The following is a 27,822-nucleotide window of genomic DNA, read 5'->3' on the forward strand; positions in this document are numbered from 1 at the left end:
CCATACCTCCAGTAAGAAAGATCTTCCCGCGCACTCGAATGAGATACCAGTGAATCATTTATCCTCCAACACAGGTGTACGCGGATGCCGAACGGAAGGTCCTGACCATCTAAGCGATGACGGATAGCGCAGATCAAGCACAGTGGCACCCTGGTGGCACCCGATCACAACCGAGTCAGGGACGGCCAATTCTTCTAAAAATACGAAACCATGTGTGAGTGAGAATCCGCGATTCTTTCTTAGTGCCAAAAGCTCCTCCATAGGTCCGTATTGGCCGGGCACAAATGACCGGTTCCGTGATAGGACGTTGATAGGACAACTTACTTCATGTGTATGCAATTTTTTGTACATGGAAAGACTCCGGATGACAGGCATTAATATGGCAAGTCGCAAGCATCTATAATCAATGACATCGAGATGATTCCATTCTAACCCGGGAATGCACAAACTCAAGAAGACAAACCCCTAGCGCCCTCGCGTAAAAGCGAGTTTTCATTGAATAGCCTTTGTCTCATAGGTATATAAGTATTCCAAAGATTTCTTGTACTCACAAGTTCAAACCATGCGCACCTTGCCCGGGTTGCTGATACTGACCACATTCATCGGTTCAGGATTATGCGCTGTCTACCAGCAGCTTAATGACCTGAAACAAGAACACTTTGATTTCGTGGTTGTGGGAGGTCAGTACGAGATCATGAAGCTTACTACTCGCCGCATTATCTGATGTCGCTGCTTTGTCTCAAGGAGGAGCAGCGGGAGCTGTTGTTGCTAGTCGCCTCTCTGAAGTGAAAAATTTTCAAGTCTTGCTTATTGAAGCAGGGCCTAGGTGACGTTCATTTAATGAACAGCCCACAATGGTTCGCTTACTCAGCCGCTGCCGGCATGTAGCAATGAAGGCGTTTTACTTTCTGAAGTCCCGTTTTTCGCTTTTGATATACAGAATACTCCTTATGATTGGAACTTTACGACAACACCTCAGAAGTTCGCCGACGGTCGTGTGATTCCATATGCTCGTGGACATATTCTTGGGGGTAGTAGTGCTATCAGTGGGTATCTTATTACTTGACGCGCCATCTGAGACTTATCGCACTGCTTCGCAAACAGATTTAATGGTTTATACACGTGGAAGTTTGGATGATTTCAACAGATGGGCGCATGTTACAGGTGATTCTGGATGGTCATGGGACGAAATGTTCCCGTATTTCCTCAAGGTATGGGTTCTTACCTTCGTTGGTGGTGTACAGCTGAATACTAGACAGAATGAACGTTTCGTGCAACCTACTGATGGCAGGAATATAACTGGAGACTTCGACCCAAGTATTCATGGTTACGACGGGATGACTCAAATATCTGTACCGAATCATTTACAAAAGCTATTTGACATGAGATGCTTCGAGGCTGCGGATGAGCTTCGTGGTAACTTTGAATTCACCCTTGACATGAATAACGGTACTCTGCTTGGTACCGGTGGGTATTTCAAGCGTCTACTACATTATGCATTGAACATCTGACCCTACTTATATAGGTTGGGCGCAAGGTACGAATGGTGGTGGATCGAGGAGCAGCTCTGCTACTTCCTATCTTACACGCGAGGTAACCAGGCGGAAAAACCTCCATGTTCTACTGAACACGAGAGTAACCCGGCTTCGACGGTCTGAAGACTCGAGTTCTAATGGCCCGGAGTTCGATAGCGTCGAAGCTTTTGGAGATGGTTAGTTATCCTAGCCTGCATGTATCATACTATTTCGCTTACTCAACGTTAATAGGCAACGGCTCGCGCATCTTCCAGGCGTCCAAAGAGGTTATTCTTTCTGCGGGTGCGATTGGTTCGCCACATATACTTTTCCATTCCGGATTTGGGGAAGCCCAAGAACTGCAGGCGGCTGGAATCACCCCCCTCGTCGATCTTCCGAGTCTAGGGAAAAATCTGACAGACCATCCTTTCCTATTGGTGGACTTTATGGCAGAAAACACCGAACCGAAGTACGTTTATACTAATTCTCTTAACTCCTTGTGGCTGAGCGTGTTTCAAATAAAAGTGTCCTCGCTAATTCAACACTCCTTGAAGATGCGCTGGAGGAGTGGAAGAATTCGAAAACGGGTCCTTTGGCTGACATCCCGACTAATAATCTCGTATGGGGTCGACTCCCGTCAGATTCGGCTTTCGATGATCCCGGTCCCGGGCCAAATGCTCCTCATTGGGAACTCATACTGGCTTTGAACCTAGGACCTACTCCTGAGCCTCATGTTACTGCAGCAATTTCTATAGTCAGCCCTACTTCTCGTGCGTATATCATCATTGTGGCAAGTGAGAATACAAAGGTGCTCACCCTCCATCACCAGGTGGGACGCTTACAATTAACTCTTCTGACCCATTCGACTCTCCTGTCATCGATCCCGCATTCTTTACCACTGAAGTCGACGTTGAGGCCGGCCGCGATGCAGTCAGAAATGCCCGCAAATTTTTCGGTGCCAAAGCCTGGGAAGGATACGTAGTATCTGAAGGGCCGTTATCGAAAGGTGCTGAATCGGATGAGGCGCTTGATGATTTCATTGCAGGCAATTTCTTGACAACTTGGCACTCATCCTCTACAGCAATGATGTCACCCAAAGGAGCTGATTACGGAGTCGTGGATCCAGATTTGAAGGTGAAGGGTATTAAAGGTCTGAGGATTGTTGATGCCTCTATAATGGTGAGTTTGAGTACGTTCTCCTATACAAGCATGCCTGACGGTTCCATCGAAAGCCTTATATCATCAACGGTCATCCGCTGGCAGCGGTATACGTCATTGCAGAGCGTGCTGCAGACATGATTAAGCAAGACTGGACCAGTTGAAGCATCAGAGAACGTGCTGGCAATTAGTTTTGATAATAGAAGATTTAATTATGGAAGGCCCGTACAGTGGCCTTCCTCATAGAAGCCAATTTATATATAATACTGCGTTCTATTACCATCGATTTCTTGTGTCTGCAAATGACGACGAAAGGATCCTGGTGAATTTCCAAAGACAATAGTCTGTATGCCGTCTCTACTTGTGCATATCAGCATTCAATGAAAACTCACAGGCGAAGCTTATTGATTTAAACCTTGGCACGGAACTCGCGTATCAGTAATAAATTAGTAAAGCACGACTGCTACGGTAGTCTAAAATTCTAAGAGGCACGACTGGGAATTCGATGGTGGTAGCAGTATTCGTTGATGCAGCTTTACACAGTCCGAAGTTTTACGTGAATGTCAATTATTTAGCAAACGAAAATTCAATATTTAGCCCGATGACGGAAAATAGCCGGTGGCAAGGGTCCTATGAATTGTTGCACTGCCACGTGCAAATTACCTTCCTTGCTGTGATGATACTATAAAAGTACCAACTTTTACCCCGCACCCTCTGCACTTTTACCCCGCACCTAGAATTGTAATTCTACATACCGGGGCTTCAAGTACTCCAGGTACCGTCATGGAGGATTCGATTCAGAGTTCGCCTGTCCTTGCAATGCCACATGGAATACCTCCCAACTTGACTATTTTGTTCATATCAACCAGACAAAGCCGAGTTAAACGTCAGGAAGGCACTTTCTTCCGCTTCCTGAAGTTTGGTTTTGAATGACGCATGTTTAGCCGAAATTTCATTATAGATATGCTAGAGGAGTATCGAAACTAGCGAATGGCGCAACTTTACTAGTGCGTTGCCGGGGTCCACTGGATGAAACAGGTGGTATGTCGATGCAGACTATGGTGATTACCGTGAATCTTGAGAAATGGGGATGCAACGGTTATGCATTCCATATCGTTGGTGGGTGACGATCTGGCTTATTGTGGTTTGTGCGCGCAGAGTATACCGCGTGGAGTCATGCGATAGTGCTGACAATTTAGGCGTGCTTCCGGCGGCAAGCAGCTTCGATCATTCGGGAAACAGACCAGAGTCAGCTGCACTTGCTAGCAAGAATGACTTTCGAGCCTCCCCGTTGGGAGGGACAATATCTCCTGAGTATCTCCCAATGACTGTAAGCGATTCCGGATGAGGGCTACTATCACATCGGGGTTGTGGTGATGCCTGATGATCGGGGTGGAGCTGTTTCCTCGCTAAAGAATGTGTTCAGTAGAACGCTAAGTTCCGTGGGCCATGCCTCAGGGCTCATGATACCATCAGTCCTTCTCCAGCACCGATACACACCCGTTCGACAGGGATATTCTGATCTTTTGAAGGATCACTCCTGGCGCTGATCAAGGATAGCGCCACACAGGCGCCACACAGTCACAAAGCACAACCGAGGTCTGGAAAGGTACATAGCCTTCTAATAACGCAAAATTATATGTGAGTAGAGTTTTGCTATTTTTAGCTGAATACGACTATTCGTTCAAGTTCCTTAGCAGGCTCCCGTATTTGCCAAGTGTGCCTGGCCAGTCCAGTGATAGGAAGAGAATGTCCATATTTCGTGTATATGAAGGCCGCTTGACAGGCTAAAAATGCTATCACAGTGGCTCTAGGCTAGGCTGGCCATCCAGAAGACAAGATGGTCCCATCCGAGCTAAACGTGGAGTTTGCGCTCCATAGCCTTTGTCTGGTGAGCATATAAGCATTCAGAAGCGTTCTCGTATCAACGAGTTCAATATGCCAATTTCACGCACCGTGACAGGTTTACTGATACTGACAAGCTTCATTACTTCAGGACTATGTGCTCTATATCAGCAGCTTTGTGACCTGACGCAGCGCCAATTTGATTTCGTCATTGTAGGAGGTAAGTTCGACTCCCCTGAAGTAAGTTATCGTTCGCATTATCTGATGTTGCTACTCGTTCTGAAGGAGGAACGGCAGGTGCTGTTCTCGCCAGTCGTCTCTCTGAAGTGAAAGGTTTTCAAATTTTGGTTATTGAAGCAGGGCCCAGGTACGCTGGACGAATGCCTATACATGGCTTACTTAATCCTCTTCCGGTGCTTGTACAGTAACGAGGGAGTGCTAGATGCTCAAGTTCCACTTTTCGCATCGAACCTGCGGAACTCTCCCTACGACTGGAATTTTACGACGACACCTCAGAAGTTCGGTAATGGTCGGATATTGTCATATACTCGTGGACATATTCTTGGGGGTAGTAGCAGTATCAGTGGGTTTCCGGTTTATCACTTGGAGATGCCACCTGAACCTTGACGCGCCGCTTCGGGAACAGATGCGATGGTTTATACACGTGGATCAGTGGACGATTATGATAGGTGGGCGCGTGTTACAGGTGATTCCGGTTGGTCGTGGGACGCATTACTCCCCTATTTCATTAAGGTATGGATTCTTGCCTTCGTTGGGGGCATACACTTGAATACGCTACAGAATGAGCGGTTTGTGCAACCTACAGATGGCAGGAACATAACCGGAGAATACGATCCCACTATTCATAGTTTTGACGGGATGACACGTATCTCCTTACCCAATCAGCTTCAAAAGCCATTTGACGAGAACGTTTTCGCGGCCGCGGATGAGCTTGGAGGTAACTTCAAGTTCAATCTTGATATGAACAACGGGAAGCCTCTTGGCACAGGTAGGCGTTTCGTGTATTTATGTTATTGCGTATTGAAAATGGTGATCTGCTCGGATAGCGTGGATGCAAGGTACGAATGGTGGTGGAAAGAGGAGCAGTTCCGCTACCGCTTACCTTACACGGGAGGTACTTGGACGGACAAATCTCCACGTTCTGTTGAATACTAGAATAAACCGTATTCAACGATCTAATATTCCAAGTTTTGATGGCCCAGAGCTCGGTAGTGTTGAAGCCTTTGGCAATGGTCAGTCATTCTACATTAGTCTGAATGGATCATTTTACTCACTTTACTCTATATTAATAGGAACAGACTCGCGCATCTTTCAGGCGACTAAAGAAGTTATTCTTTCTGCGGGTACAATCGGCTCACCACATATACTCTTCCATTCTGGAATCGGTGATGCGCAGGAACTGCAATCTGTCGGAATCAGACCGCTTGTTAATCTTCCAAGTCTCGGGAAGAATCTAACCGACCACCCTTTTTTACATGTATACTTCGCCGCACATAACGCTGAACCTAAGTGCGTTTCCACATCCTTCACTTCATGTTTTTGTTGAACGTGTTTCAAATACAAGTGTCCTCGCGAATCCAACACTCCTGGCCGAGGCATTGGAACAATGGAATAGCTCAAGAACAGGCCCTTTGTCGAATATCGTGAACCACAGTGTCATATGGGGTCGACTCCCAAACAATGCGTCCTTCGATGATCCTAGCGCGGGCCCTACTTCCCCTCATTGGGAGCTCCTACCATCGGTGAATCTAGAGCCTCGGGATCAGCCTCACGCGGTAGCGTATATTTCTTTAGTCAGTCCAGCCTCCCGTGAATAAACCTTCGTCGTTGTCAACGGGACTAGATGGATGCTCACTATTCCCAATGCAGGTGGAACGGTCACAATTAATTCCTCGGACCCATTTGATTCTCCTGTCATCGACCCGGCATTCTTTACAGCTCCGGTAGACGTTGCGGCGGCGCGGGACGCTATCAGAAATATACGCAATTTTTTCGCTGCGAAATCATGGGAAGGATACATAATATCTGAAGCGCCGCCATCAGCAGGCGCCGGGTCGGATGACGAGCTTGACGCCTTCATTAGTAAAACTTTCTTGACTACCTGGCACCCGGTTTCCACTGCGATGATGTCATCTAGACAGGCAGATTACGGAGTCGTAGATCCGGATTTGAAGGTGAAGGGTATACGAGGATTGAGGATTGTTGATGCCTCCGTGATGGTGAGCACTACTGAGTTTTTTCTTCCCGCCACAAGTGTGTCTGACGGAGATATCTATTCCATTTGAAGCCCTACGTTGTCGCTGGCCATGTGCAGGCAGCAGTATATGTGATTGCCGAGCGTGCTGCAGACATGATTAAACATGACTGGAGCGGACGTGCTGCTGGTGGAAATTTTTGATAATGCATATTGCAGGCTACAGCAAACAGAGATTAGACTTTGCTAAAGGCAGTGTCATATCTTCAATAAAACCTCCCTACAGGCGAGGGATGACATTTATTCCGCAAGTCAGTCATTTATAACCAGTGTAACTGTGAATGCCAGAGAATCATAAATGAATATGGTAAAATTTAGCGATGTTTATTTGACGTACTTCAGTAAAACATCTGCCTTTGACCAAGCTCTGACCTGTCAACCGGTGACTGGTGACCGGTGACTTAAATTAGCAGATCAAGGGTTGTCAATAAATTTGGTTACCATGGGAAAACGCCTAAGCCACAACACATCATTACGGCATCAAACTTGGCAAAATAATTTTGTTGTAACTTGTGGGATTGCGAATTACTCATGTTCGTCCACCAACGTCTTCAGCTCCGTGCGTGGTCCTCTCCCTCACCGGTTCGCTCTTCTGGATCTGTCCTACAGCTCATACCTTTTGAACCCCATATTCAAGAGTTCACCCTGCTGCGCCGGAAGCCCTTGACGCGACGATCTCGCCATCTTTTCAAAGTGTTTACCTTCCCTGCCGCGCGCAAGGATTGCCCACGACATATGATACTTGTGGGTCAACCTTGACATCCTGACCCAACCATCAGTCCGAAATAGCGTGGCTGTTGCCCACGACATTTGACGTTCGTGGGTTCAACATGCATCGTGACCCCACAACCAGTCCTGTTCCATAAATTCGTACGAGGGACCGACAGCTGGGTTTTATGCAAGGCCGTCTCTCCCTTGCGTAAAGTATTCCTGTTGAAGAAGGCATGCAAAGACATCGCGACATTCCTCTTGATCAACACCGAAACACACGCATTCGAACGGAACGTTCTGATATTATTCTAAAATTGCTACATGGTCTATTAATAGTTTGTGGCAAGAACAGGGAGAATACGACAACGCCAGACAATGCCAAGCCTGTGGGCTGGTAGGAGAGTGTGTGAGCAACGGTGACGCTTCACATGTTTCACAATTTTGGACCGGCTACAATATGATAGGAGGAGAATAACCATATTGCACGTAACTTTAATTTTCTTGAGTGGCACTTGATTAAAAGAAAATTTGAACTTCCGAATGACAAGCCATATCAATGTAGCTATCAGAAAGCCCACGCCATCGCGATGCTTCTATTCTAACCAGGGTATGACCAAGCCTCGGAATAACAAACCTAGCCCTTCGCTTACGTGACATACTCGACGAACGGACTTCGTCTTATATATATAAGATTCTCAAGAGGACTAGTTTCAACGTGTTCAGTATGCCAATCATGCACACCTTACAGGGTTTGCTGATACTTACCACTTTCATCGCTCCAGGACTATGCGCTATATATCAGCAGCTTAGTGACCTAAGGCAAGACGAATTTGACTTTGTCATTGCAGGTGGTAAGCACTGGAACCTGGATTTTATTGTCCCCACATCATCTGATTTCGCTACCTGTTCTCAAGGTGGAACGGCGGGTGCTGTTCTTGCCAGCCGTCTTTCTGAAGTGCGAGGCTTCCAAGTCTTACTTATTGAAGCAGGCCCAAGGTACGTTCAACGACGAATCCCTAGTACACATGAATTGGCTAACACTTCCTGCATAGCCACGAGGGGGTTCTAGATGCTGAGGTCCCACTTTTCGCTTCGCGCCTGCACAACACAGTCTATGACTGGAATTTTACGACAACGCCTCAGGAGTTCGCCAATGGTCGGATAGTTCCATATGCTCGTGGACACATCCTTGGGGGTAGCAGCAGCATCAGTGGGTTTTTGGTTTGTACTTTTGAAGTGTCAGTTAGAACTAAACGCTTGCTTTGCCGACAGATGCGATGGCTTATACGCGTGGATCAATAGATGACTATGATAGATGGGCGCGTGTTACAGGCGATTCGGGTTGGTCATGGAACAAAATATTCCCTTATTTCAAGAAGGTATGGATTGTTGCTTTCATTAGGAGACATCCGACTGAATATTGAGTAGCATGAGCTTTTCATGCAACCTACAGATGGGAGGAATATAACTGGTGATTTCGACCCAGCCGTTCATGGGTTTGACGGGATGACTCGTATCTCCCTACCCAATCAACTTCAAAGGGATTTTGACGCGAGGTTTATCAAAGCTGCAGATGAGCTTGGTGGTAAATTTAGTTACAATCTCGACATGAATAGCGGGAAGCCGCTTGGTAGCGGTAAGTATTTCGAACGTTTATGTTGTGCGTATAGAACAAAATTAATGTGTCGGCATAGCGTGGTTTCCTAGTACGGCTGGTGGCGGAGAGAGGAGAAGCTCTGCTACATCTTACCTTACGCGCCAGATAATGAAGCGGAAAAACCTCCACGTTCTACTGAACACTCGAGCGACCCGGATTCGACAGACTTCAAAGTCTCATTCCTCAAAATCACATGGCCCGGAATTTGATACTGTTGAAACCTTCGGAAATGGTAAGCTATCCTACGTTAGCACCTCAATGCTCTCTGCTTATCTTTGTGGATAGGCCGCGGTTCACGCACTTTCCGGGCGACCAAGGAAGTTATACTCTCAGCGGGCACAGTCGGCTCACCACACATACTCTTACATTCGGGATTTGGCAATGCTAAGGAGCTCCAGTCAGTTGGGGTCAAACCTCTTGTCAATCTTCCAAGTGTCGGGAAGAATCTAACAGACCACCCCCTCCTGGTAGTGGACTTTGCGGCGGATGCCACTGAACCCAAGTACGTTTTCACTGTTCCTTCTAATTCTTATCGAGGCTGAGCATGCTCCAAACACAAGCGTTCTTGCCGATCCAACCATCCTTGCAGAGGCATTGGAACAGTGGAAGACATCAAGAACAGGACCTTTGACCAATACAGTGGATAACAATGTCATATGGGGTCGGCTCCCGGCAGATTCGCCATTTGAAGATCCTAGCGCGGGGCCTAACTCCCCTCATTGGGAGCTCCTACCTGCCGTGAACCTAGGAAATGCCCCTGAGCCTCATCTAAGTGCCTTTATTTCTTTAGTCAGTCCAGCTTCCCGTAAGTAACTCGTCGTCGTCGATGGGAGTAGATAAATGCTCACTGCTCTACATCAAGGTGGTACGATTTCGATTAACTCTTCGGACCCACTCGATTCTCCGGTCATCGATCCAGCTTTCTTCACCGCCCCGGTCGATGTTGCGTCGGCGCGTGACGGAGTTAGAAATATCCGTACATTTTACGCCGCAAAAGCATTTGAAGGATACATAAAATCTGAGTCACCACCGTCAGCAGGCGCCGAGTCAGATGAGGAGCTTGACGCCTTCATCAGTGCCACCTTCGCAACTACTTGGCACCCAACCTCTACTGTGAAGATGTCACCTAAAGGAGCAGATTACGGAGTCGTGGATCCAGATTTGAAGGTGAAGGGTATACGAGGACTGAGGGTGGTTGATGCCTCTGTGATGGTGAGTACTACTCTACTTATTTCCCACTACGGCTGTTTCTCATGGTTCTGTCGAAAGCCTTTTGTTGTATCCGCGCATACGCAAACAGCGGTATATGTGATTGCAGAACGTGCTGCAGACATGATTAAACGGGACTGGCACGAACGTGCTTAAGAAAAGTCGAAGAGAGAATAATTCCGCGTGTGAGATGCCGTGGACTTGTTTCTCTTTGGTAAAACCTCTGAGGCCTCTCTTATATCTTCACTATACTACTGCGATAATTGAGTGGAATTGTTTGCGCTTAACTCTATATCCCTGGGTCGTAATGGCAATTGATGACGAAATTTAAGTCTTTGAAAGAGTGTTTTCCAAAGACCAACGGCAATCTTCCGTTGGCCATAGTATCCGTTCGAAAAATAGACAAGAGTCAGTCGCGAGAACCAGTATGAAAGACTCTCGAGCTCTCGAATGGTTGTAATATCACTGTCCAGTGCCCAGTGCCCATCGTCTAGCAACTTCGGAGATTTCCTGAAGAACTTTGAGGTGGTACCGTGACCCTTCTCAGGCCGAATAGGCGAGATGATAGAAATCCAGGCTTCACTTCTCTCGCTTACCATTGACTCCGATCACCGAAAAAACCTACGAAGGAGCAGATTCACAATAGCTTTGAGGAGCCCTCCTCCAAACAAAAGCTGCTGGGTCTCCGTTAGTACGCGTCAGTAAAGACAGGGAAAGAATGGAGGATGAAGCTCTGCTCATTTGTAGATGTATACTTCATCCTACAGAATAGACTGAAATTAAACCAATTTCTCATGGGAGAAACACCTGGCAGCAGTTGCTTCACATCAGTCGGCATGTCGGAGTTTTAATATAGAAATAGCTGACGTGTTGGCGTCCGCCATCCCGGAGGCCGCTTAGTTCCCGTTTAGCACGCGCGTCTATCCTCCAAAATCTCCGCCGATGGCCATGCTTGCCATGATCCGTGGTTCCTCGGAGGGCCATGTTCGGGCGCTCACACCGGTCTGAAAATAACAAGAAAATATACTATTACATTCTGTCTGCTGCAAACCGCAAACAATCAATCAGATTTTTCACAGATAACAAATTTCTGCAGCTACAGTACGCTTCGGGGTCGGGCTAGCGGCATACCTCACGGTCCTCACCCAACGACGACTACAAGAGAACACTGTTCCAAGTTCGGCAGAGTACAGCGCAGAGTCAGATGAATCAAAATAGGTCGAAGATAGGTATGGAGCCACCTGGACAACGGGTAGAGAAGTGTGGCACAATCACGATGAAGAGACATCCGGGAGCTATTCTATAAAACCGGTCAAGCTAGACTCAAAATAGGCCGAGAGTTTTGACAAGAAGGTCGTATCGGATTTCTCCGCAGAAGTCAGCCTCCAGGCGGCTTACAGCGAAACTTATCTGCGCCGATCCTATATCTGGACAAAAAAATCAAAGCTGATATAGCTGGGAGCTCGAGGAGGGAGAAGCAAAGTTCATGTTTTTCTTTAAAGTCGCCAGAATCACTACAAAGAGTAGCGGAAGGCCTCGAGCTTGCGACAGGGGTGAAGTGTACATTGGCACCTGACGATTTGTCTCCTCGGGTGAAGTCTCTAGTACTTTTAAAGGGAGGTGAGGTTCACTCTGTTTCCCTTTCTTCCTGATTTCAAATTAATCACCAGAGTTCCAACCTCACTTTCTGGACAAACAACAAAGAGCTCACGTACGAATGGATCGAAAAGTAAATCAAAAGCGTCCTTATCCTCTGCGCGCGAAATAATATTTTAGATCACTCCTAACGGGAGCTGGTTAACTAGTTCCCATCAAACTTACGACAGTCACGATCCCCATGGGGCCACACACCTTATACGCTTACGACGTGCAAGTATAATGACGACCGTATCGCCTATCAATAGTGGGAGTCCGTAGTGGAGTAGAATATATTTGTAGCCAGGTTTGTAGCCGTGGTCATGGCCTACAAAAGGGACAACAAGTTTCCCATAACGGCGGGAGGTATTAACTTTCGATTCATTAAAGACTGACAAAGGGAAGATGTGATAAACAAGTGGAAACGGCCAGGGGCCATATCAATGTGACAGGGCCAAGTCTCAATGATCCATGCCATAAAGATGATTCAAATCTAACCCGGCCGTGACCAAGGACTAGAAGAAAACACCCTAGCAAAATAAAAACCCAGTGGCGCCTTCGCTTCCGTGGAGTTTGGGCTGACCAGCTTATGTCTGCTATATAAGTATTTTGAAAAGTCCTCCTATCAACGAGTTCAACATTCCAAACATGCGGACCTTGCCTGGTTTACTGACGCTGACCATTTTCGTCACTTCAGGACTATGCGCTGTATATCAACAGCTTAGTGACATGACGCAAGAAGGATTTGATTTTGTCATTGTAGGAGGTTAGTACGATACCCTGAAATTATTATCCCCCACATGATTATCTGACTTGCTACTTCCTGTGAAGGAGGGACGGCGGGCGCAGTTCTTGCTAATCGCCTTTCTGAAGTGGAAAGCTTTCAAGTCTTGCTTATTGAAGCAGGGCCCAGGTATGCTTGATCCAATAATGAATGCCCTACTCGTAGTTTGCTTACCCATCGGCCGCCACCCGGATAGCAACGAAGGTGTTCTAGATGCTCAAGTCCCATTTTTCGCTTCTAATTTACTCAATTCTCCTTACGACTGGAATTTCACGACAACACCTCAGAAGTTTGCCAACGGGCGCGTAGTGCCATATGGTCGTGGTCACATTCTTGGTGGTTGTAGCAGTATCAGTGGGTACCCGGTTTATCACTTTTCAGATGCTATCCAGACCTTAAAGCACTGCTTCGGGAACAGATGCGATGGTTTATACACGTGGAACCGTGGACGACTATGACAGATGGGCGCGTGTTACGGGTGATCCGGGTTGGTCATGGAACGAAATGCTCCCTTATTTTATAAAGGTATGAATCCTGGCTTTCGCGAGGGGGGCTTATTACAATTGAATACCAAAGCATGAGCGTTTCGTGCAACCCCAAGATGGCAGAAATGTGACCGGGGAATTCAACGCCACTACTCATGGTTTCGACGGGATAACCCGTGTCTCTCTACCCAATCAACTTCAAAAGCCATTTGACGAGAATGTTTTCGCGGCCGCAGAAGAGCTTGGTGGTAATTTTGAGTTCAATCTTGATATGAACAGTGAGAAGCCTCTTGGCACCGGTGAGTGCTTCGGACATCAGTATTATTGTATATTGAAAAACGTACCTTGATTAATATAGGGTGGGCACAAGGTACAAATGGTGGTGGAGAAAGGAGCAGTTCTGCCACGTCTTACCTTACACGCGAGGTACAGGTCCGAACAAACCTCCACATTCTACTGAACACTAGAACTACGCGGATTCAACGATCTCTAATCTCGGGGCATGATGGTCCAGAGTTCAACCGTGTTGAAACTTTCGGAAATGGTCAGCTATCGCGTTTCTGTATTACATGGCTCTCAGCTTACTTATGTTAATAGACAATACTTCATGCATCTTTCAGGCTACCAAAGAAGTCATACTTTCGGCAGGCGCGATTGGTTCACCACATATACTTTTCCATTCCGGGTTCGGAGATGCTCAAGAACTGCAGTCGGTTGGAATCCATCCTCTTGTTCATCTTCCAAGTCTTGGAAAAAATCTAACAGACCATCCCCGTCTACAAATGGACTTTGCGGCAAATAACACTGGACCTAAGTGCGTTTATTCTTGCCCTTCTATCTATTTTTTGACCGAGAGTGTTTTAAACAAAGTGTTCTCGCTGATCCAACACTCCTTGCGGAGGTGTTGGAGGAGTGGAAGAGTTCAAGAACTGGTCCTTTGACAAACATCGTAAATAATAACCTCATATGGGGTCGACTCCCGACAAATTCGCCCTTCGATGATCCCAGTGCGGGCTCCAATTCTCCTCATTGGGAACTCTTGCCGGCCGTGAATCTAGGACCCGCAGCCGCGCCTCATGTTGCGGTAGGAGTTGTTGTAGTCAGTCCAGCTTCTCGTAAGTAACTCGTCCTCCTCGTCAATGAAAATAGATCGAAGCTCATCACTCCAAACACAGGTGGGACGCTTACAATTGACTCTTCTGACCCATTTGACTCTCCCGTCATTGACCCAGCATTCTTCACAGCTCCAGTCGACGTTGCGGCAGCGCGTCACGCTATTAGAAATATTCGCAAATTCTTCACTGCAAAATCGTGGAATGGATATATAATATCTGAAATATCAAAATCAGCAGGCGCAGAGTCGGATGATGAACTTGATACTTTCGTCAGTGGAAATTTTGGCACTGCTTGGCACCCAGTTTCTACAGCAGCGATGTCACTGAAAGGAGCGGATTATGGAGTCGTGGATCCAGATTTGAGAGTGAAGGGCGTACATGGACTGCGAATTGTTGACGCATCTGTAATGGTGAGTGTTGTTGAGTATGTCGTCGCTTCCACGAGTGTCTTACAGGGAGGCCTCGCAAGCCTTTTATTATTGCTGGTCATACGCAAACACCGGCATATGTGATAGCGGAGCGTGCCGCAGACATGATTAAACAACACTGGACAAGTTGAAGCATAGGCGAGTGGGCTGAAGGAGAGCTGTTGATAGAGGATTTTCATTTTGCAAGTTTCGAGTGGTTGCCTGAGTTACTGGGCCGTTTCTCTTTGATAAAGCCATTCTTTGAATCTAGTATCGAGAAGTCATTTGGGTGTATGTTGCATGTGTATGAGTGCGCACAAGCAAGAGAGCTCGGCGAGACCCCTCTGGGAGTCGAGAGAGGAGCCGTGACGGGCGGGTGGCGTGGCAGGCTTCTCCAGGTTGCTTGAGAGCGCAGGCACGAAGCAGTATCCATAGGGTGTGGTGGGCGGGCAGGAGAATTCGAGTGTTGAGTTGGCGGAGAAGAGAGGGATGGTGACGGCGTGACTCACTCGTTTTTCGCTCGAGATTAGATCCTCTATTACAAATTCTCTCCGCGCACAGATAAGCGGTTGTTGTGCTTAAGTCGATGAAACTGTTCTGATACGAAGTTGTTTATGGCAAGGTTGGGTAGCTAGCTAAGCTTGCTCATGTGTCGGTTACAAACTATAATTGGCGCCCCGAGAAGTTTGATGGATCAGTCTACCGGCAATGCAGTGCCTCACACATCATCACCCTAAGTCACCACCGCCTTCTAGCACATGCCTGCCACGAGGCCCATTCTGATATTATAATTGCCGTCGGGTGGTATAGCACTTTTTTTCCCTTCTCCCCCTGCTAGATGCCACCTTACCCTCTGCGGGCCTTCGAGAACGGCTGCCCGCCACATCTCCAATACGCCTTTCACACGAATCAGCATGTGCATATTCTCATTCTGAATTGAAGTCGTCTTTTTGAGCATTGACCACAGGATTCTCTTGCCCCCGCTCGAGCTATGCCCGATGTGGGAGTTTCGCGCGGGATTTCTTCATCACAAACTTCCACCTATCACGACTCCTTCAACGCCCAAAGTGAAGGTGTATATCTCGAAGTGCGTCCCAAAAGCCAGTCTTTTGTTGGTGGCTTATTGACTATTGCTGCTTCAAGGACTCTGCCCCAATGACTCTTGGCTTTCATGTTCAATCATGGAGCCACGAAAATGTCCCGAGCACCAACAGCCATCCAACAATTCCTCATGGTTTCAACAATAACCTATATCATCCGCCGCAATCGCATAGGTTATATACGCCTACAAAACATGTGGTAAGTCTTTGCCTCATAACCCGGGTCGCTTTAACCAATCCCGTAGGGCGTTCACTCTTCAACAAACCATACCAAGAGTCGCAACGATTTTCTCAACACTCTCCCCAATGCTTCTTGGTCGGTACCTGAGCAAGAAGTTGAATTTTCGCTCCCCCAAGAAATATTCCCAACAGTAAGCAAATACCCTTTACGAAAACGCGTACTCATCAAAGTTGTTAGCGACAATCTGAACTCCGGCGACTTGAAGAGAGCTACGACAACCCTGGATCTCGGCTGGTACAGGACAGTGGGATGATAATTCCAACTCCAACAATTCAGCCACAACTTGCGCCTTTGATGCCCTTTACCCAATCCCTTACCGAACCCTCTTGCCCGCGGCATGGCCCTCACAATTATTTGGTACTTCACACTGCTATGTCACTTCGATCATTCCCACTTATGACATCCTTCAGACCGAGCACGAACGACTTAACAGCCCCCATTCGGATTCGTCATCTCCCCAAGGTAGAATGGGAGGCTGCCAGGAAAATAATCATATAAATCATGTTCGTGGCGTAATAATTGGTGCACGTAGCCCAGCAACTCAGTTGTGTAATTCGCAAGCGCAGAAGAGAAAATTGGATCACGGGGGACCCGGGAATAGTAAGCGTTTGCGCTATAATGAAACGGAGTTATCGATCCATTCCGCCAGAAGTCAGTTCGACCGAGACCCACTGGTCACTTCATTCCAGGACTCATTTACGATTTTATTCAGATGACGAAAATCCACAGAGGTTGTTACCATCGCCATTAACGTTCTCCAAAGACGTCTCCTCAAGATCAAGACCTTCTGTCCAAAGTGGTTCCTCGGATGGATCAACCGAAGTCCAAGGCAAGTAGCGTCTGCTAGTTTCCATAATATTATGCTAAATATCTAGTCTAGGTGCACGTTCTGAGTCCACCAATGGTTTCTTCTCCCACTCGAGGAATAATGTGCTTAAGAACCCTGTCATGGTTGACAACAGTCAACATTATCACAATCAAGGCGATCAGCCAGACGGAAGTAAGTTTCAAGGTATTCCCATTCACTCGCCATTAAATTAATATCATAATATTAGCACTACTTTGGCTCAACGACTACGTCATGCAAGGCGCAGAATTCAACTCATCTGCTCGAGACCCGCCTCCTCGTTGTCATCCAAATACGCGGGCTTCCATCATTGAGAGGACAATCACTTGGATTAAAGACCCTAGACGAGAGAAGAAGATGCGTTGGGTTCGTGGTACTGCGGGTGTAGGGAAATCCGCTATCGTCCAGACTGTTTTTGAGACAATACCCGAGAAACTTAGGGGTGGCAGCGTATTCTTCTCTAGGCCAAACGGGCGCAACGCTCCAACTGAGGTGTTCCCCTCTATCGCTTATCAGCTTGGCGTTCAGGTTCTGGCTTATAGAGCCTACCTCAAGGAGCTCATGCTGAAGGATCCGCAATCGCTGAAGAAATCCATGAAGGAACAGTTTCGCATCTTGTTCGAAGAACCGTTCGCCAACCGGAAGTTGCGGAATGGTCAGGATGTGCTGTTGATTGCGCTTGATGGTCTTGACGAATGCGGCGGTGATTCCACTCACAATGATGTCGAGCAGTCTCGTTCTTGTGGCAAATCTAGTGAAGCGGCGCAGCGTGAGATTGTGGAACTCGTCAGCAGTTTCATATTGCAACACCCCTCAGTTCCCCTCATATGGATTATCGCCAGTCGTCCGGAGAAGCATCTGCAGGTGACGTTCGCCAATGAGAAGGTGGAGTCTATATGCACGGAGGAAGAGATCCCAGTAGATTCTGAGGAGGCATGTGAGGACGTCGAAAGATACCTCAATAGCGAATTCACGCGAATCCAAAAAGATCACGATGATCTTATTACGACAACGCCATGGCCGAGCAGCCAGGATTTCTCGCTGATTACGGCAAAGGCTTCCGGGCTGTTTATCTTCGCCCAAGTGGTGATTCGCTTCATTGATGAGTCGAACCCCATCCAGCAGCTTGAGTACACCTTGGCTGCGATCTCGAAAGTGTCGGCACTCAAAGTCAAAGAAAGCCCACTAGATATTCTCGATGCTATGTACACCGAAATCGTTTCGAAGGTACCTCCTAATATGTTGGAGCCCGCTTTGAGGATCATTGGCTGCCTTGCAGTACTAGATCAGGAAATCATCGGCAAGGGTGTTGGCACTCTTCCCCTCATATGCAATATTTTGAACATTTCTAGGGCCGTTGCTCTCACTGCTCTCCGCCATCTTCACTCAGTTTTGTACTTTCCCAAAGTGATTGCGGTGTCTCGACCTAGCTTTTACCATGCCTCTTTTCGTGATTTCCTCGAAGACAAATCTCGGCCACCTAAATTCTCAGTCAATCGGCTCAAGGCATGTGATGACTTGTTTGATGGCTTGATGAGGTTATCATTGAAGACTTCACTCGATGGTAAGCATTTTGATCTGTTTGATCGCGGTGGTGTATTTGTATGCTCATATACAAATCGTAGATGAGTCTTTACCGTGGCCCGTGCCAGGAGGACTCCAGAAATTAATCAAAATGAGCAAAGTCCCCATCTATCCTATTGAACTCGTTATGGGGCTGTCGTTTCCCTTTTGTACTTCCAGCCTTCCTCTTTCAGAAACTAAAGTCTCGCAGTTTCTGCTCAACAGTGATTTTTCTACTAACCTTGAGTGGGTAGACCTGTACAATGTCATCGGAGCTAACGTATGGTGTTTCATCTGTGATCTGAATGATTGTTTTCTAATCTCTCACCCTAGGAAAGGGATTTTCGCATTTTTGAGTGCAACGGAATTGCATATTATAAGTCCATCGATTCTCTGGGTATAACCTGTGATACGATTTCCAAATGCAATACCAGCAGCCGTTATTCCTCCACCTTGATTGTTTCCTTGAATAAGGCAAGATTAATAATAGTATTGGAAATGGTGGTCCACTCACTTTTGATACAGGTGTCCATATTCCAGACTTGTGGCATGGGATTGGAAAACAAATTTAAACAGCAACTACGACGCCGCCTCTATCATTGGGTAGAAGCTAATCCGAAGCGACTTGTGAGAGTGTGGGGGCGCGAAAAGTTCAAACGCACAGTGTTAATTAGGTTGGAACACGAATTTGGGGTCCCCCAGTTTGATCAGGTTGTTGCATTTATCGGCTTTTGAGGAACTGCAACCATTTATTATCTTGACTTCGAGAATACAAATAGTGATTGGCGCCAGCGAAAATCACTAGGATACTAACGTCGAAGAAAAAAGAATACGGGAAATATTAGCCACGACTCCTTCATCCCTGAAGGTTTGAATATTCAACGAGCGAAGCCGACAAACCTCGTAATAATTTGGGCATTCTGTTTTGTGCCCGGAGGGTGTTACATGTGCAGCGATGAGAGAAGTAGCGAAATTGAAATAGTTCCGCTCTGACACTTAGATTTTTGATACACCTAAAGTGAAACCGCTAAGGTTACAATTGAAGAGTTCTTTCATTCACGCAGACCAACGAGTCTGAACGGCTTCCGTGTTGAAGTGTGAAAGTAAGAAAAGTAGTGGTGACGTTACCGTAGCGTGTGTACATACGTGAACACTACGTACTAAGGTACTGGTTACATAAAGGGCGACTTTGAGGCTTTGGAAAACAGAGGAGAGTCAACCTGCTCTCTTGCACGAGTCAATCGAGTCAGATGTATCTACCACTGCGATAAATGCTACCAGTGTATATCATCCCGATACGTTCAAGTGAGTTCTCTGAGGCCTGTCATCATATTATGATCAAAGCTCCTGGTCAACGAACTTTGTGGACCAAACTGGCGAAATGCCGTGTTGTTAGGACTCTCACAGGTACTGGGCGCTCCAGACTAGCGACACCGAAGGTGATTCTGATGTCAAAATCATGATGTATTTCAGTAATCGCCGCCATTCACTGCCTCAGCTTTCAACACGAGGCAGATATTATAAGTACCCACCCACGGCGATTTTCATCCTTTCCACTCAATTACAATGCCGTCGTACCATCCAGAAACCCATCTCCAACATGACTCCACCTCCCGATCGAAAAATCATTCCAATGATGTAAGTTCTTATTGCCTTATGCGAGCCTGTTGCGTTGCTGAGCTTTAGAAATAGGCCACCCAATCCCCCCATCGAACTAATATGTTTTCATATAGGAACGCCTCATCAAGAGGTGCTTCCCCCTATCATTCATTCAATACCCAATGGCCATCAGTATGTACCAAAGCCCCTATTTGTTGGTGCTTCACTTTCTCATAATGCTCGAAGGACATCGCCTCACCCATGTCCTACTCCCACAACTCGGAACTCAAGCTAGTACCTGATTCTCGAGAAGCTCGCCACTAAATTCTGACACACGCACCTAGCATTATACGGCTGTTGGCCCTCATGCTCCATGGATCATCACAAACGCCCTGGATAACAACAGTCTGGAGCCCGGGCCAGTTCCTCATGACTTGAACAATAACTGGACGGCACGATACGAGGCGTATGTGCCCGCAAATCATTTGGTATGTCTTTAAACTATAATGGATCGTCCTATTCTGATTCCGTTAGGGAATATCCTATCCAGCAAGTCATACACCAAGTCACGATGGTTCTCCGAAGACTTATTCTGCTGCCTTGTGGCCGACAGTGCCTGGGCAGGACAATCATTCTCTGTTCCCGAACCAAGAAATTTTACCAGCAGTAAGCTATCTGTTGTATGGGAACATGGGATTGTATACTCATTAGAGTACTAGCGACAATCCTGGCAACTTGGGGACTTATCCTTCCCCGATACTAGTACCAACTTCGACATCCCTAGACCTCAGCTGATGGCACCAAACACTGAGGTGATGGTTCCCACGCAAACATTTCCGTCGCATATTGCGCCTGTAGCTTCTCTTCTTGACGTATACTCTGCCTCGCCACGATGTGTTACAAGCAGAGACAGCCAGGATGATTATCAGGTGCCATATTTTCCTGACGTAGTTTCCGTGCCTAGGCCGGAAGCTCGGTTGTGTAATTCTCTTATGCAGAAGCGGAAACGAGGTGATGAGGTGAACAGGAATATCAAGCGTTTACGCCGCGACCAAGGGGAGTCATCGAGTCATCTTTCCACAAGTCAATATGGTACCCATTCTGATACTCGGTGGCTTCCAAAGCTGATTCACGGTTTCTTCCAGACGACGAACATAGCATGTACAGACAGCGTAGCGCAACCGAATGGCTCCCTCCACACCACCATGAACTATGTGCGTAATGGTGTAACATTGCTAATGCCACTGCCATTCACGTTTTCCATTCAAGTGGCGCCAACATCTTCTGTCCAAAGTGGTCCGTCCGGTATACCAGCTATCTCTAAAGGCAAGTAGCGCTACCCAATTTTCATAACTTCAGGCTGAAATTGACTAGGTGCACGTTCTGAGCCCGCTTACGGCTTTTTCTCAAACTCGAGCAATATCGTGCTTAAACAACCTGTCATGATTGACAACAGCCATCATACAACTTGTACACATGGAGAGCGACCAGATGGAAGTAAGGTTATCTCGTTTCCATGTATGCGCGGCGACACTCTAACCACGATTTTAGCACTATGTTGGCTAGAAAACTACATTATGCAAGGCGCAGAATTTGACTCGTCAGATCGGGTCCCACCTCCTCGTTGTCATCCGGGCACACGAGCTTCCATCATAGAGAGGACCATCGATTGGATAAAAGACCCCCAGCGAGAAAAGAATATGCGTTGGATACGCGGAGCTGCCGGGGTTGGGAAATCTGCTATAGTGCAGACTGTTTTCGAGAGCTTGCCCGAGAATCTTAGGGGTGGCAGTGTGTTCTTCTCGAGGCCAAATGGGCGTGATAATCCCAACGAGGTCTTTCCCTCTATCGCTTATCAACTCGCTGTTCGGGATTTATCTTACAGATCCTACCTCGCGGAGCTCACGCTCAGGGATCACCGATCGCTGAACAAGTCCATTGAAGATCAGTTCCATATCCTTTTCATGGAACCGTTTGCCCACCAGAAACTTCAGGATGGTCAGGATACATTGGTGATCGCTATTGATGGTCTCGACGAATGCGGGGGCGATCCCACTTATGACGATAGCGGCTCCGCCCGTTTTCATGGGCGATCTCCCGAATCTGCGCAGCGGACGATCGTGGAGCTCATCAGCAGTTTCGTGCAACAGTACCCTTCAGTTCCCTTTGTATGGATCATTGCCAGCCGGCCCGAGAGACATTTGAAGGCGACATTTTATAATCAGAGAATCGCGCCGAGCTTCTTGGAGGAAGATATTCCCGTCGATTCTACCGAGGCATGCAAGGATGTCGAAAGATACCTGAACAGCGAGTTCACACGTATCCGAGAAGACCACGATGACCTCATAACGATAACTCCATGGCCTAGCAGCAAGGATTTTTCGCTGATCACGAGCAAGGCTTCCGGCCTGTTTATCTTTGCTGAGGTAGTGATCCGCTTCATTGATCATTCGAATCCAATCCAACAGCTAAAATACGCTTTTGCTGCGATCTCGAAAGTATCCACGTCCAAAATTAAAGAAAACCCGCTAGCTGTTCTCGATTCTATGTATACTGAGATTGTTTCGCGGGTGCCTCCCGATCTCATGGAGTCTGTTAAGAAGATCATTGGTAGCATCGTCCTACTTGATCGAGAAAAGGTCTTCAAGACTTCGGGCACTCTTCCCTTAATATGCAACATTTTGGGCATTTCTCAAGATGTTGCTCTCACTGCTCTCCGTCATCTTCATTCTGTTCTGCTTTTCCCCATTTCGAAGAGGATTGAGTCAACTCGGCCTCGCTTCTATCATGCCTCTTTTCGTGACTTCCTTGAGGATGAGTCTCGGTCGCATGAATTTTCACTGAAATTGTTCAAGACATGTGATGGCTTGTTTGATGGCTTGATGCATTTCTCTGGGAAAAGGTCACCGGATGGTAAGCATTTTAATCTATTCCATCATGATCCATATTTGAACTTCAATATACAATTTGTAGATGACTTGTTACCGTGGCCCGTGAAAGGCGGATTTCAAAGGTTAATCGAAATGGCTCGAATCAACCCCTTTAACTTTGTGAATACGTTTTCGTTTCCTTTTCTTTCTTTTCGTCTTCCTGTTTCAGAAACCAAGATATTGCCGCTTATGCTCCACGGTGATTTTGCTACGCATATTTGGCGTGTGGGCCTGAGTGAAGCCATGAAAGCTAACGTGCGATATTGCTTCTGTTTTAAATGAGCCTATTCTAATCTATCACTTCAGGAAAAAGAGCTTGAACTTTATGAAGGCCACGGAATTACATGTCACAAGCCAATTGATTCTTTGGGTATAACCTCCAACGCTATTGGTAAATGCGAGAGCCAAATCCGTTATGGCCCCAACTTTATCTTTTCGTTGAATCAGGTAAATTTAATGTTACGACCTTTGAATGAAGGTCGTCCACTCATCTTTGATACAGTTGACCGTATCCCAGATTTCAAGTAGTAACAACAAATATGAACCGCAATTACGCTCCCGTCTCTACCGCTGGATTGAAGCTGATCCGAAGCGGCTTGTGAGGGTCTGGGGGCGCGAAAAATTCAAGCGTGCAGTATTGATTGATTTGAAACCTGCACCTGGGGAGCTGGACCTAGGGAATGATCAGGTAGTCGCATTTGTTGGTTTTTGACGACTTCAAAGCGGTATTTATTCGAGAATATAATGGTTAGCGGATATCACTAGGATATGTCGAACGAACGAATTCACTGCAATTATTAGAGGCGAATCCTTTCGATACACCTAAATTGGACATCTCTGCGTCGCAGTTTATATACGTTTATACCGGTGTTGGCAAGATGGGGTCAAGTTCAGCGGTCGGCGATCGGGTTATGCTTGGATAACGTAGCCACGTGGCGCTCGCCGGCTTGGCGAACTTTACCTGGCCAGCCGAATCTTACGACTTGTCGGCCAACATTTCTATCAGCTTTCTCTCACTTTGAGCTGCCACATCTAGTTGTCAAGGTACAAAATTCATTAGAGGACTAGCGATTGACTCGCTTAGACTATGCCAAAGCAGCTTGTGAGTATGTGGGGGGCGAAGGTTGATTCGTTTTGATGTACTGCGAGTATCAATATATTCCGACAATTAATCAGATGACCAAGATCTTCAGAACCCTGGACCGTGGCAGACCGTGGCACACTGATCGCATACTTACCGCTTTAGTCGAACACACTGCGTGTAAGTATAAGTACCTATCTCGGCAGCGAATCTCATCCTTTCCACCAGCTATCCTCAATGCCTTCCTATCCTCCGGAAGCATTCGAGACTCGGAGCGATCCTTTGCATCCCCAATATGGCAACGTACCCAAAACAAACCAACGCGTACGTTCTCTTCATCTTATCCGAGGTTGCGTTGCCCCTGACTCTCAGATTCTTCAAGGACATTGCACCGTCGATGGCATCCTCCCACAACTCAAAACGCAACCTGGTACATTATTCTCGAGGCACCAAATTCATTTAGCTCTAACACCCATAGCATTATACAGCTCTTGGCCCTCACCCTCCCAGGACCATCCAAAACGCCCAGAATAAAAGCTTCCAACCCATCCCTCATGATTTCATCAATGAATCGCATGCCTCTTGGCCGCTATCTGAACAAGACAACCAGCCCTCGTTCCTGGACCCAGAAATAAGACGAGTGGTAAGCCAATCTTCTGCATTGGAGCCGCACACTCATTACACTCACTAGCGACAATCCAGACAACGTGGAAAGTTATCCTTATCAGATACTGCCAATCTCGATAACCGGAGGCCTCAGGTGATCACAAACAATCAGATAACAGCTCCTCAAAAAGCTCATTCAACCATTACACCTGAAATGTCACTTGACCGATCCTTTGACATGCGCCCACCTCCAATGCGGGAACATTTCCCTCCTATGGTACATATAGCTGCGATTTTGTCGTCTCAGCAGCTGACTTGTTATTACAGTCCGAGGACGACATTCCCGACAGTGGTTATTGCGATTTGCCATCCGAACATGTTATACCGGGAGGCCCCCAGGATAATAACCAAGTGCCTCATGCTCCTCCTCCTGACATCCCAGCTACCGGGCGTGATTCAGAAAATTGGTTGCCTAGTTCTTTCCTGCGGAAGAGAAAATGGAGTAATGGGGCGTCCGGGAGTAGCCAGTGCTTGCGCAACAATCAAGGAGAGTCATCGAGCTATTTCTTCTCAGGTCAGTAATAAAATATCCGTTTCTGTGCTCATTGGATCCCAAAGTCCGTTGACAATGTTCCTTCAGACAAAAATAACCACGTCCCACGCAGACATCGGCAACAGAGCACAATTCAACATTCACGTCCTCCAACAGGAAAATTTTTTATCCAAAGAGACTCAACCAGCGTAGCAGGTCTAGCCAAAGGCAAGTAACGCCAATCGGCTTCTATAATCTCAGACTGAAAGAATAGGTGCACATTCTGACCCCGCCAATGGGTTTTTCTCTCATTCGAGCAATGTCGTACTCCAACAGCCCGTGATGATCGACAATAGTCAACGTACTTATAATCAGGATGACCGCCCTGATGGGAGTAAGATTATCTCATTTTCATCCATTCATCGCTGACGATCCTGTTATGATTTCAGCCCTATGTTGGCTAGAGAACTACATTATGCAAGGCGCAGAATTTGACTCGTCAGATCGAGTCCCACCTCCTCGTTGTCATCCGAATACGCGGGCTTCCATCATCGAGGCGACCATCAATTGGGTCACAGACCACCAGCGAGAAAGGAACATGCGCTGGATACGCGGAGCCGCTGGTGTTGGGAAATCTGCTATTGTGCAGACTGTTTTCGAGAGCTTGCCCGAGAATCTTAGGGGTGGCAGTGTGTTCTTCTCGAGGCCAAATGGGCGTGATAATCCAGACGAGGTCTTTCCCTCTATCGCTTATCAACTCGCTGTTCGGGATTTATCTTACAGATCCTACCTCGCGGAGCTCATGCTCAGGGATCACCGATCGCTGAACAAGTCCATGGAAGATCAGTTTCGTCTCCTCTTTGAGGAACCGTTTGCCCGCCAGAAGCTTCGGGGTGGTCAGGATACGTTGGTGATCGCTATTGATGGTCTCGACGAATGCGGGGGCGATCCAACTTATGACGATAGCGGCTCCGCCCGTTTTCGTGGGCGATCTCCAGAATCTGCTCAGCGGACGATTGTAGAGCTCATCAGCAGTTTCGTGCAACAGTACCCTTCAGTTCCCTTTGTATGGATCATTGCCAGCCGGCCCGAGAGGCATTTGAAGGCGACATTTTATAATCAGAGAATCGCGCCGAGCTTCTTGGAGGAAGATATTCCCGTCGATTCTACCGAGGCATGCAAGGATGTCGAAAGATACCTGAACAGCGAGTTCACACGTATCCGAGAAGACCACGATGACCTCATAACGATAACTCCATGGCCTAGCAGCAAGGATTTTTCGCTGATCACGAGCAAGGCTTCCGGCCTGTTTATCTTTGCTGAGGTAGTGATCCGCTTCATTGATCATTCGAATCCAATCCAACAGCTAAAATACGCCTTGGCTGCGATCTCGAAAGTATCTGCGTCCGTAGTCAAAGAAACCCCATTATCAGTACTGGATGCTATGTACATCGAGGTTGTTTCGAGAGTACCTCACGATCTTCTGGAATCCGCGAAGAAGATCATTGGTAGCATCGTCCTACTTGATCGAGATAAGGTCCTCAAGACTTCAGGCACTCTTCCCTTAATATGCAATATTTTGGGCGTTTCTCGAGATGTTGCTCTTACTGCTCTCCGTCATCTCCACTCTGTTCTGCTCTTTCCCGAGGGCAAGAAGATTGAGTCAACTCGGCCTCGCTTCTATCATGCCTCTTTCCGTGACTTTCTTGAAGATGAATCTCGGTCACATGAATTCTCAGTCAAGCAATATAATATGGTAGATGAATTGTTTAAAGGCTTGATGAGGGTTTCTGGGAGACAGAGACTTGACGGTGAGCATCGAGACTTATTTGCTGAACCCTCACTTGTATATTGATTTGCAAATTGCAGACCATTTGTTACCATGGCCTAGGATTGGAAATGCACAAGCACTAGTTGATATGGCCAAGGAAAACAAACCTTTTCACTTCCTACATTTTCATGCCCGCATTTTTTCCCGAACTCGACCTGTGTCGGAAAATCTGATCTTGCCATACCTACTGAACCAAGATTTTGCTGCTAAGGATTGTGTCAATGATCTGCACGGCATTGTTAACATGGGGGTCAGATATTCCTTTTGCACTCTTAAAAATTGAAATGTATTCTGATGTCGCTTCCAGGAGAAGCAATTAGAAATTCATGACCGCCTTGGAGTTACAAGTCATATGCCCATTGATTCGTTGGGTATAACCTGCGATACTGTTTCTCAATGCAATATTTCTAAATCAAGTTTCAAAACCATACTCCGGCTATACTTTGCTTCTTTGAATGAGGTAAGAATAGCGATAGAATCGCCAGCGGCAACTTATTCATTTTTGATGCAGTCCAATTCATCTAGTGAAGATATTGAGTCTTTACGCAATGTCCTGTGTCATTGGGTTGCAACTGAGCCTAAGCGGCTGGTGAGAGTGTGGGGTCGCGAGCGGTTCAAACGTTTAGTGTTAATTAACTTTGACCTTGATGGTGTAGTAGCATTTATTGGTTTTTAACGGTTTTAGAGCAACAATATA

The 27,822-nt window shown here is 47.0% G+C and overlaps 8 protein-coding genes across 8 annotated transcripts; 7 read left to right on the forward strand and 1 right to left on the reverse strand.

The window, feature by feature from the left end:
* Positions 1-1,002: 1,002 nt before the first annotated feature.
* AGABI2DRAFT_217506 (hypothetical protein) lies at positions 1,003-7,041 on the forward strand. Its single transcript, XM_006458653.1, has 19 exons — positions 1,003-1,046; positions 1,105-1,211; positions 1,260-1,467; positions 1,526-1,711; positions 1,767-2,023; positions 2,080-2,284; positions 2,344-2,693; positions 2,747-2,831; positions 4,324-4,389; positions 4,636-4,737; positions 4,803-4,884; positions 4,943-5,100; positions 5,164-5,270; positions 5,319-5,526; positions 5,585-5,770; positions 5,831-6,047; positions 6,103-6,347; positions 6,408-6,757; positions 6,823-7,041. The coding sequence occupies exons 2-19, from the start codon at positions 1,110-1,112 to the stop codon at positions 6,934-6,936; spliced, it is 3,228 nt and encodes a 1,075-aa protein (XP_006458716.1). The 5' UTR covers positions 1,003-1,046; positions 1,105-1,109; the 3' UTR covers positions 6,937-7,041.
* Positions 7,042-7,328: 287 nt separating this feature from the next.
* AGABI2DRAFT_190927 (hypothetical protein) lies at positions 7,329-7,860 on the reverse strand. The gene has a single exon (XM_006458654.1). The coding sequence runs from the start codon at positions 7,600-7,602 to the stop codon at positions 7,396-7,398; it is 207 nt and encodes a 68-aa protein (XP_006458717.1). The 5' UTR covers positions 7,603-7,860; the 3' UTR covers positions 7,329-7,395.
* Positions 7,861-8,231: 371 nt separating this feature from the next.
* On the forward strand, positions 8,232-10,706 carry AGABI2DRAFT_190928 (hypothetical protein). Its single transcript, XM_006458655.1, has 10 exons — positions 8,232-8,354; positions 8,418-8,499; positions 8,556-8,713; positions 8,776-8,882; positions 8,932-9,139; positions 9,198-9,392; positions 9,446-9,662; positions 9,721-9,965; positions 10,023-10,372; positions 10,430-10,706. Exons 1-10 carry the CDS (start codon positions 8,237-8,239, stop codon positions 10,523-10,525), a joined length of 1,776 nt encoding a protein of 591 aa, XP_006458718.1. The 5' UTR covers positions 8,232-8,236; the 3' UTR covers positions 10,526-10,706.
* A 1,946-nt stretch (positions 10,707-12,652) lies between these two features.
* On the forward strand, positions 12,653-15,087 carry AGABI2DRAFT_176954 (hypothetical protein; the record flags this gene model as incomplete). The annotated part of the gene is made up of 10 exons (XM_006458656.1): positions 12,653-12,770; positions 12,836-12,917; positions 12,985-13,142; positions 13,207-13,313; positions 13,365-13,572; positions 13,632-13,705; positions 13,894-14,087; positions 14,144-14,388; positions 14,449-14,798; positions 14,858-15,087. 10 exons carry the CDS (start codon positions 12,653-12,655, stop codon positions 14,945-14,947), a joined length of 1,626 nt encoding a protein of 541 aa, XP_006458719.1. The 3' UTR covers positions 14,948-15,087.
* A 1,794-nt stretch (positions 15,088-16,881) lies between these two features.
* Positions 16,882-18,354, forward strand: AGABI2DRAFT_217518 (hypothetical protein; the record flags this gene model as incomplete). The annotated part of the gene is made up of 3 exons (XM_006458657.1): positions 16,882-16,965; positions 17,017-17,136; positions 17,192-18,354. Coding segments are annotated over exons 2-3 (1,215 nt in total), but the record flags the coding sequence as incomplete, so codon positions are not given.
* Positions 18,355-18,731: 377 nt separating this feature from the next.
* AGABI2DRAFT_190929 (hypothetical protein) lies at positions 18,732-19,339 on the forward strand. Its single transcript, XM_006458658.1, has 3 exons — positions 18,732-18,826; positions 18,880-19,020; positions 19,072-19,339. The coding sequence occupies exon 3, from the start codon at positions 19,096-19,098 to the stop codon at positions 19,279-19,281; it is 186 nt and encodes a 61-aa protein (XP_006458721.1). The 5' UTR covers positions 18,732-18,826; positions 18,880-19,020; positions 19,072-19,095; the 3' UTR covers positions 19,282-19,339.
* Positions 19,340-21,435: 2,096 nt separating this feature from the next.
* AGABI2DRAFT_200559 (hypothetical protein) lies at positions 21,436-22,970 on the forward strand (the record flags this gene model as incomplete). Its single annotated transcript, XM_006458659.1, has 3 exons — positions 21,436-21,471; positions 21,520-21,642; positions 21,697-22,970. Coding segments are annotated over exons 2-3 (1,329 nt in total), but the record flags the coding sequence as incomplete, so codon positions are not given.
* Positions 22,971-24,393: 1,423 nt separating this feature from the next.
* AGABI2DRAFT_115746 (hypothetical protein) lies at positions 24,394-27,801 on the forward strand (the record flags this gene model as incomplete). Its single annotated transcript, XM_006458660.1, has 10 exons — positions 24,394-24,480; positions 24,539-24,586; positions 24,635-24,799; positions 24,848-25,039; positions 25,090-25,336; positions 25,569-25,688; positions 25,744-27,105; positions 27,164-27,375; positions 27,433-27,585; positions 27,637-27,801. 10 exons carry the CDS (start codon positions 24,394-24,396, stop codon positions 27,799-27,801), a joined length of 2,751 nt encoding a protein of 916 aa, XP_006458723.1.
* Positions 27,802-27,822: the final 21 nt, after the last annotated feature.

Source organism: Agaricus bisporus (assembly GCF_000300575.1).
Source record: "Agaricus bisporus var. bisporus H97 unplaced genomic scaffold AGABI2scaffold_2, whole genome shotgun sequence".
Classification (NCBI taxonomy): Eukaryota; Fungi; Basidiomycota; class Agaricomycetes; order Agaricales; family Agaricaceae; genus Agaricus; species Agaricus bisporus.

What these genes read in the sequence shown, in the direction of transcription:
- AGABI2DRAFT_190928 (XM_006458655.1), top strand. Translation starts at nt 8,237, where the DNA reads ATGCACACCTTACAGGGTTTGCTGATACTTACCACTTTCATCGCTCCA. An exon ending in TATTCCCTTATTTCAAGAAG is followed by an intron (nt 8,883 to 8,931) that starts GTATGGATTGTT and finishes AATATTGAGTAG; the next exon opens with CATGAGCTTTTCATGCAACC. An exon ending in CGGGAAGCCGCTTGGTAGCG is followed by an intron (nt 9,140 to 9,197) that starts GTAAGTATTTCG and finishes GTGTCGGCATAG; the next exon opens with CGTGGTTTCCTAGTACGGCT.
- AGABI2DRAFT_217506 (XM_006458653.1), top strand. Translation starts at nt 1,110, where the DNA reads ATGGTTTATACACGTGGAAGTTTGGATGATTTCAACAGATGGGCGCAT. An exon ending in TATAGTCAGCCCTACTTCTC is followed by an intron (nt 2,285 to 2,343) that starts GTGCGTATATCA and finishes CTCCATCACCAG; the next exon opens with GTGGGACGCTTACAATTAAC. An exon ending in GTTATTGAAGCAGGGCCCAG is followed by an intron (nt 4,885 to 4,942) that starts GTACGCTGGACG and finishes GTGCTTGTACAG; the next exon opens with TAACGAGGGAGTGCTAGATG.
- AGABI2DRAFT_190929 (XM_006458658.1), top strand. Translation starts at nt 19,096, where the DNA reads ATGGGATTGGAAAACAAATTTAAACAGCAACTACGACGCCGCCTCTAT.
- AGABI2DRAFT_190927 (XM_006458654.1), bottom strand. Translation starts at nt 7,602, where the DNA reads ATGTCGTGGGCAACAGCCACGCTATTTCGGACTGATGGTTGGGTCAGG.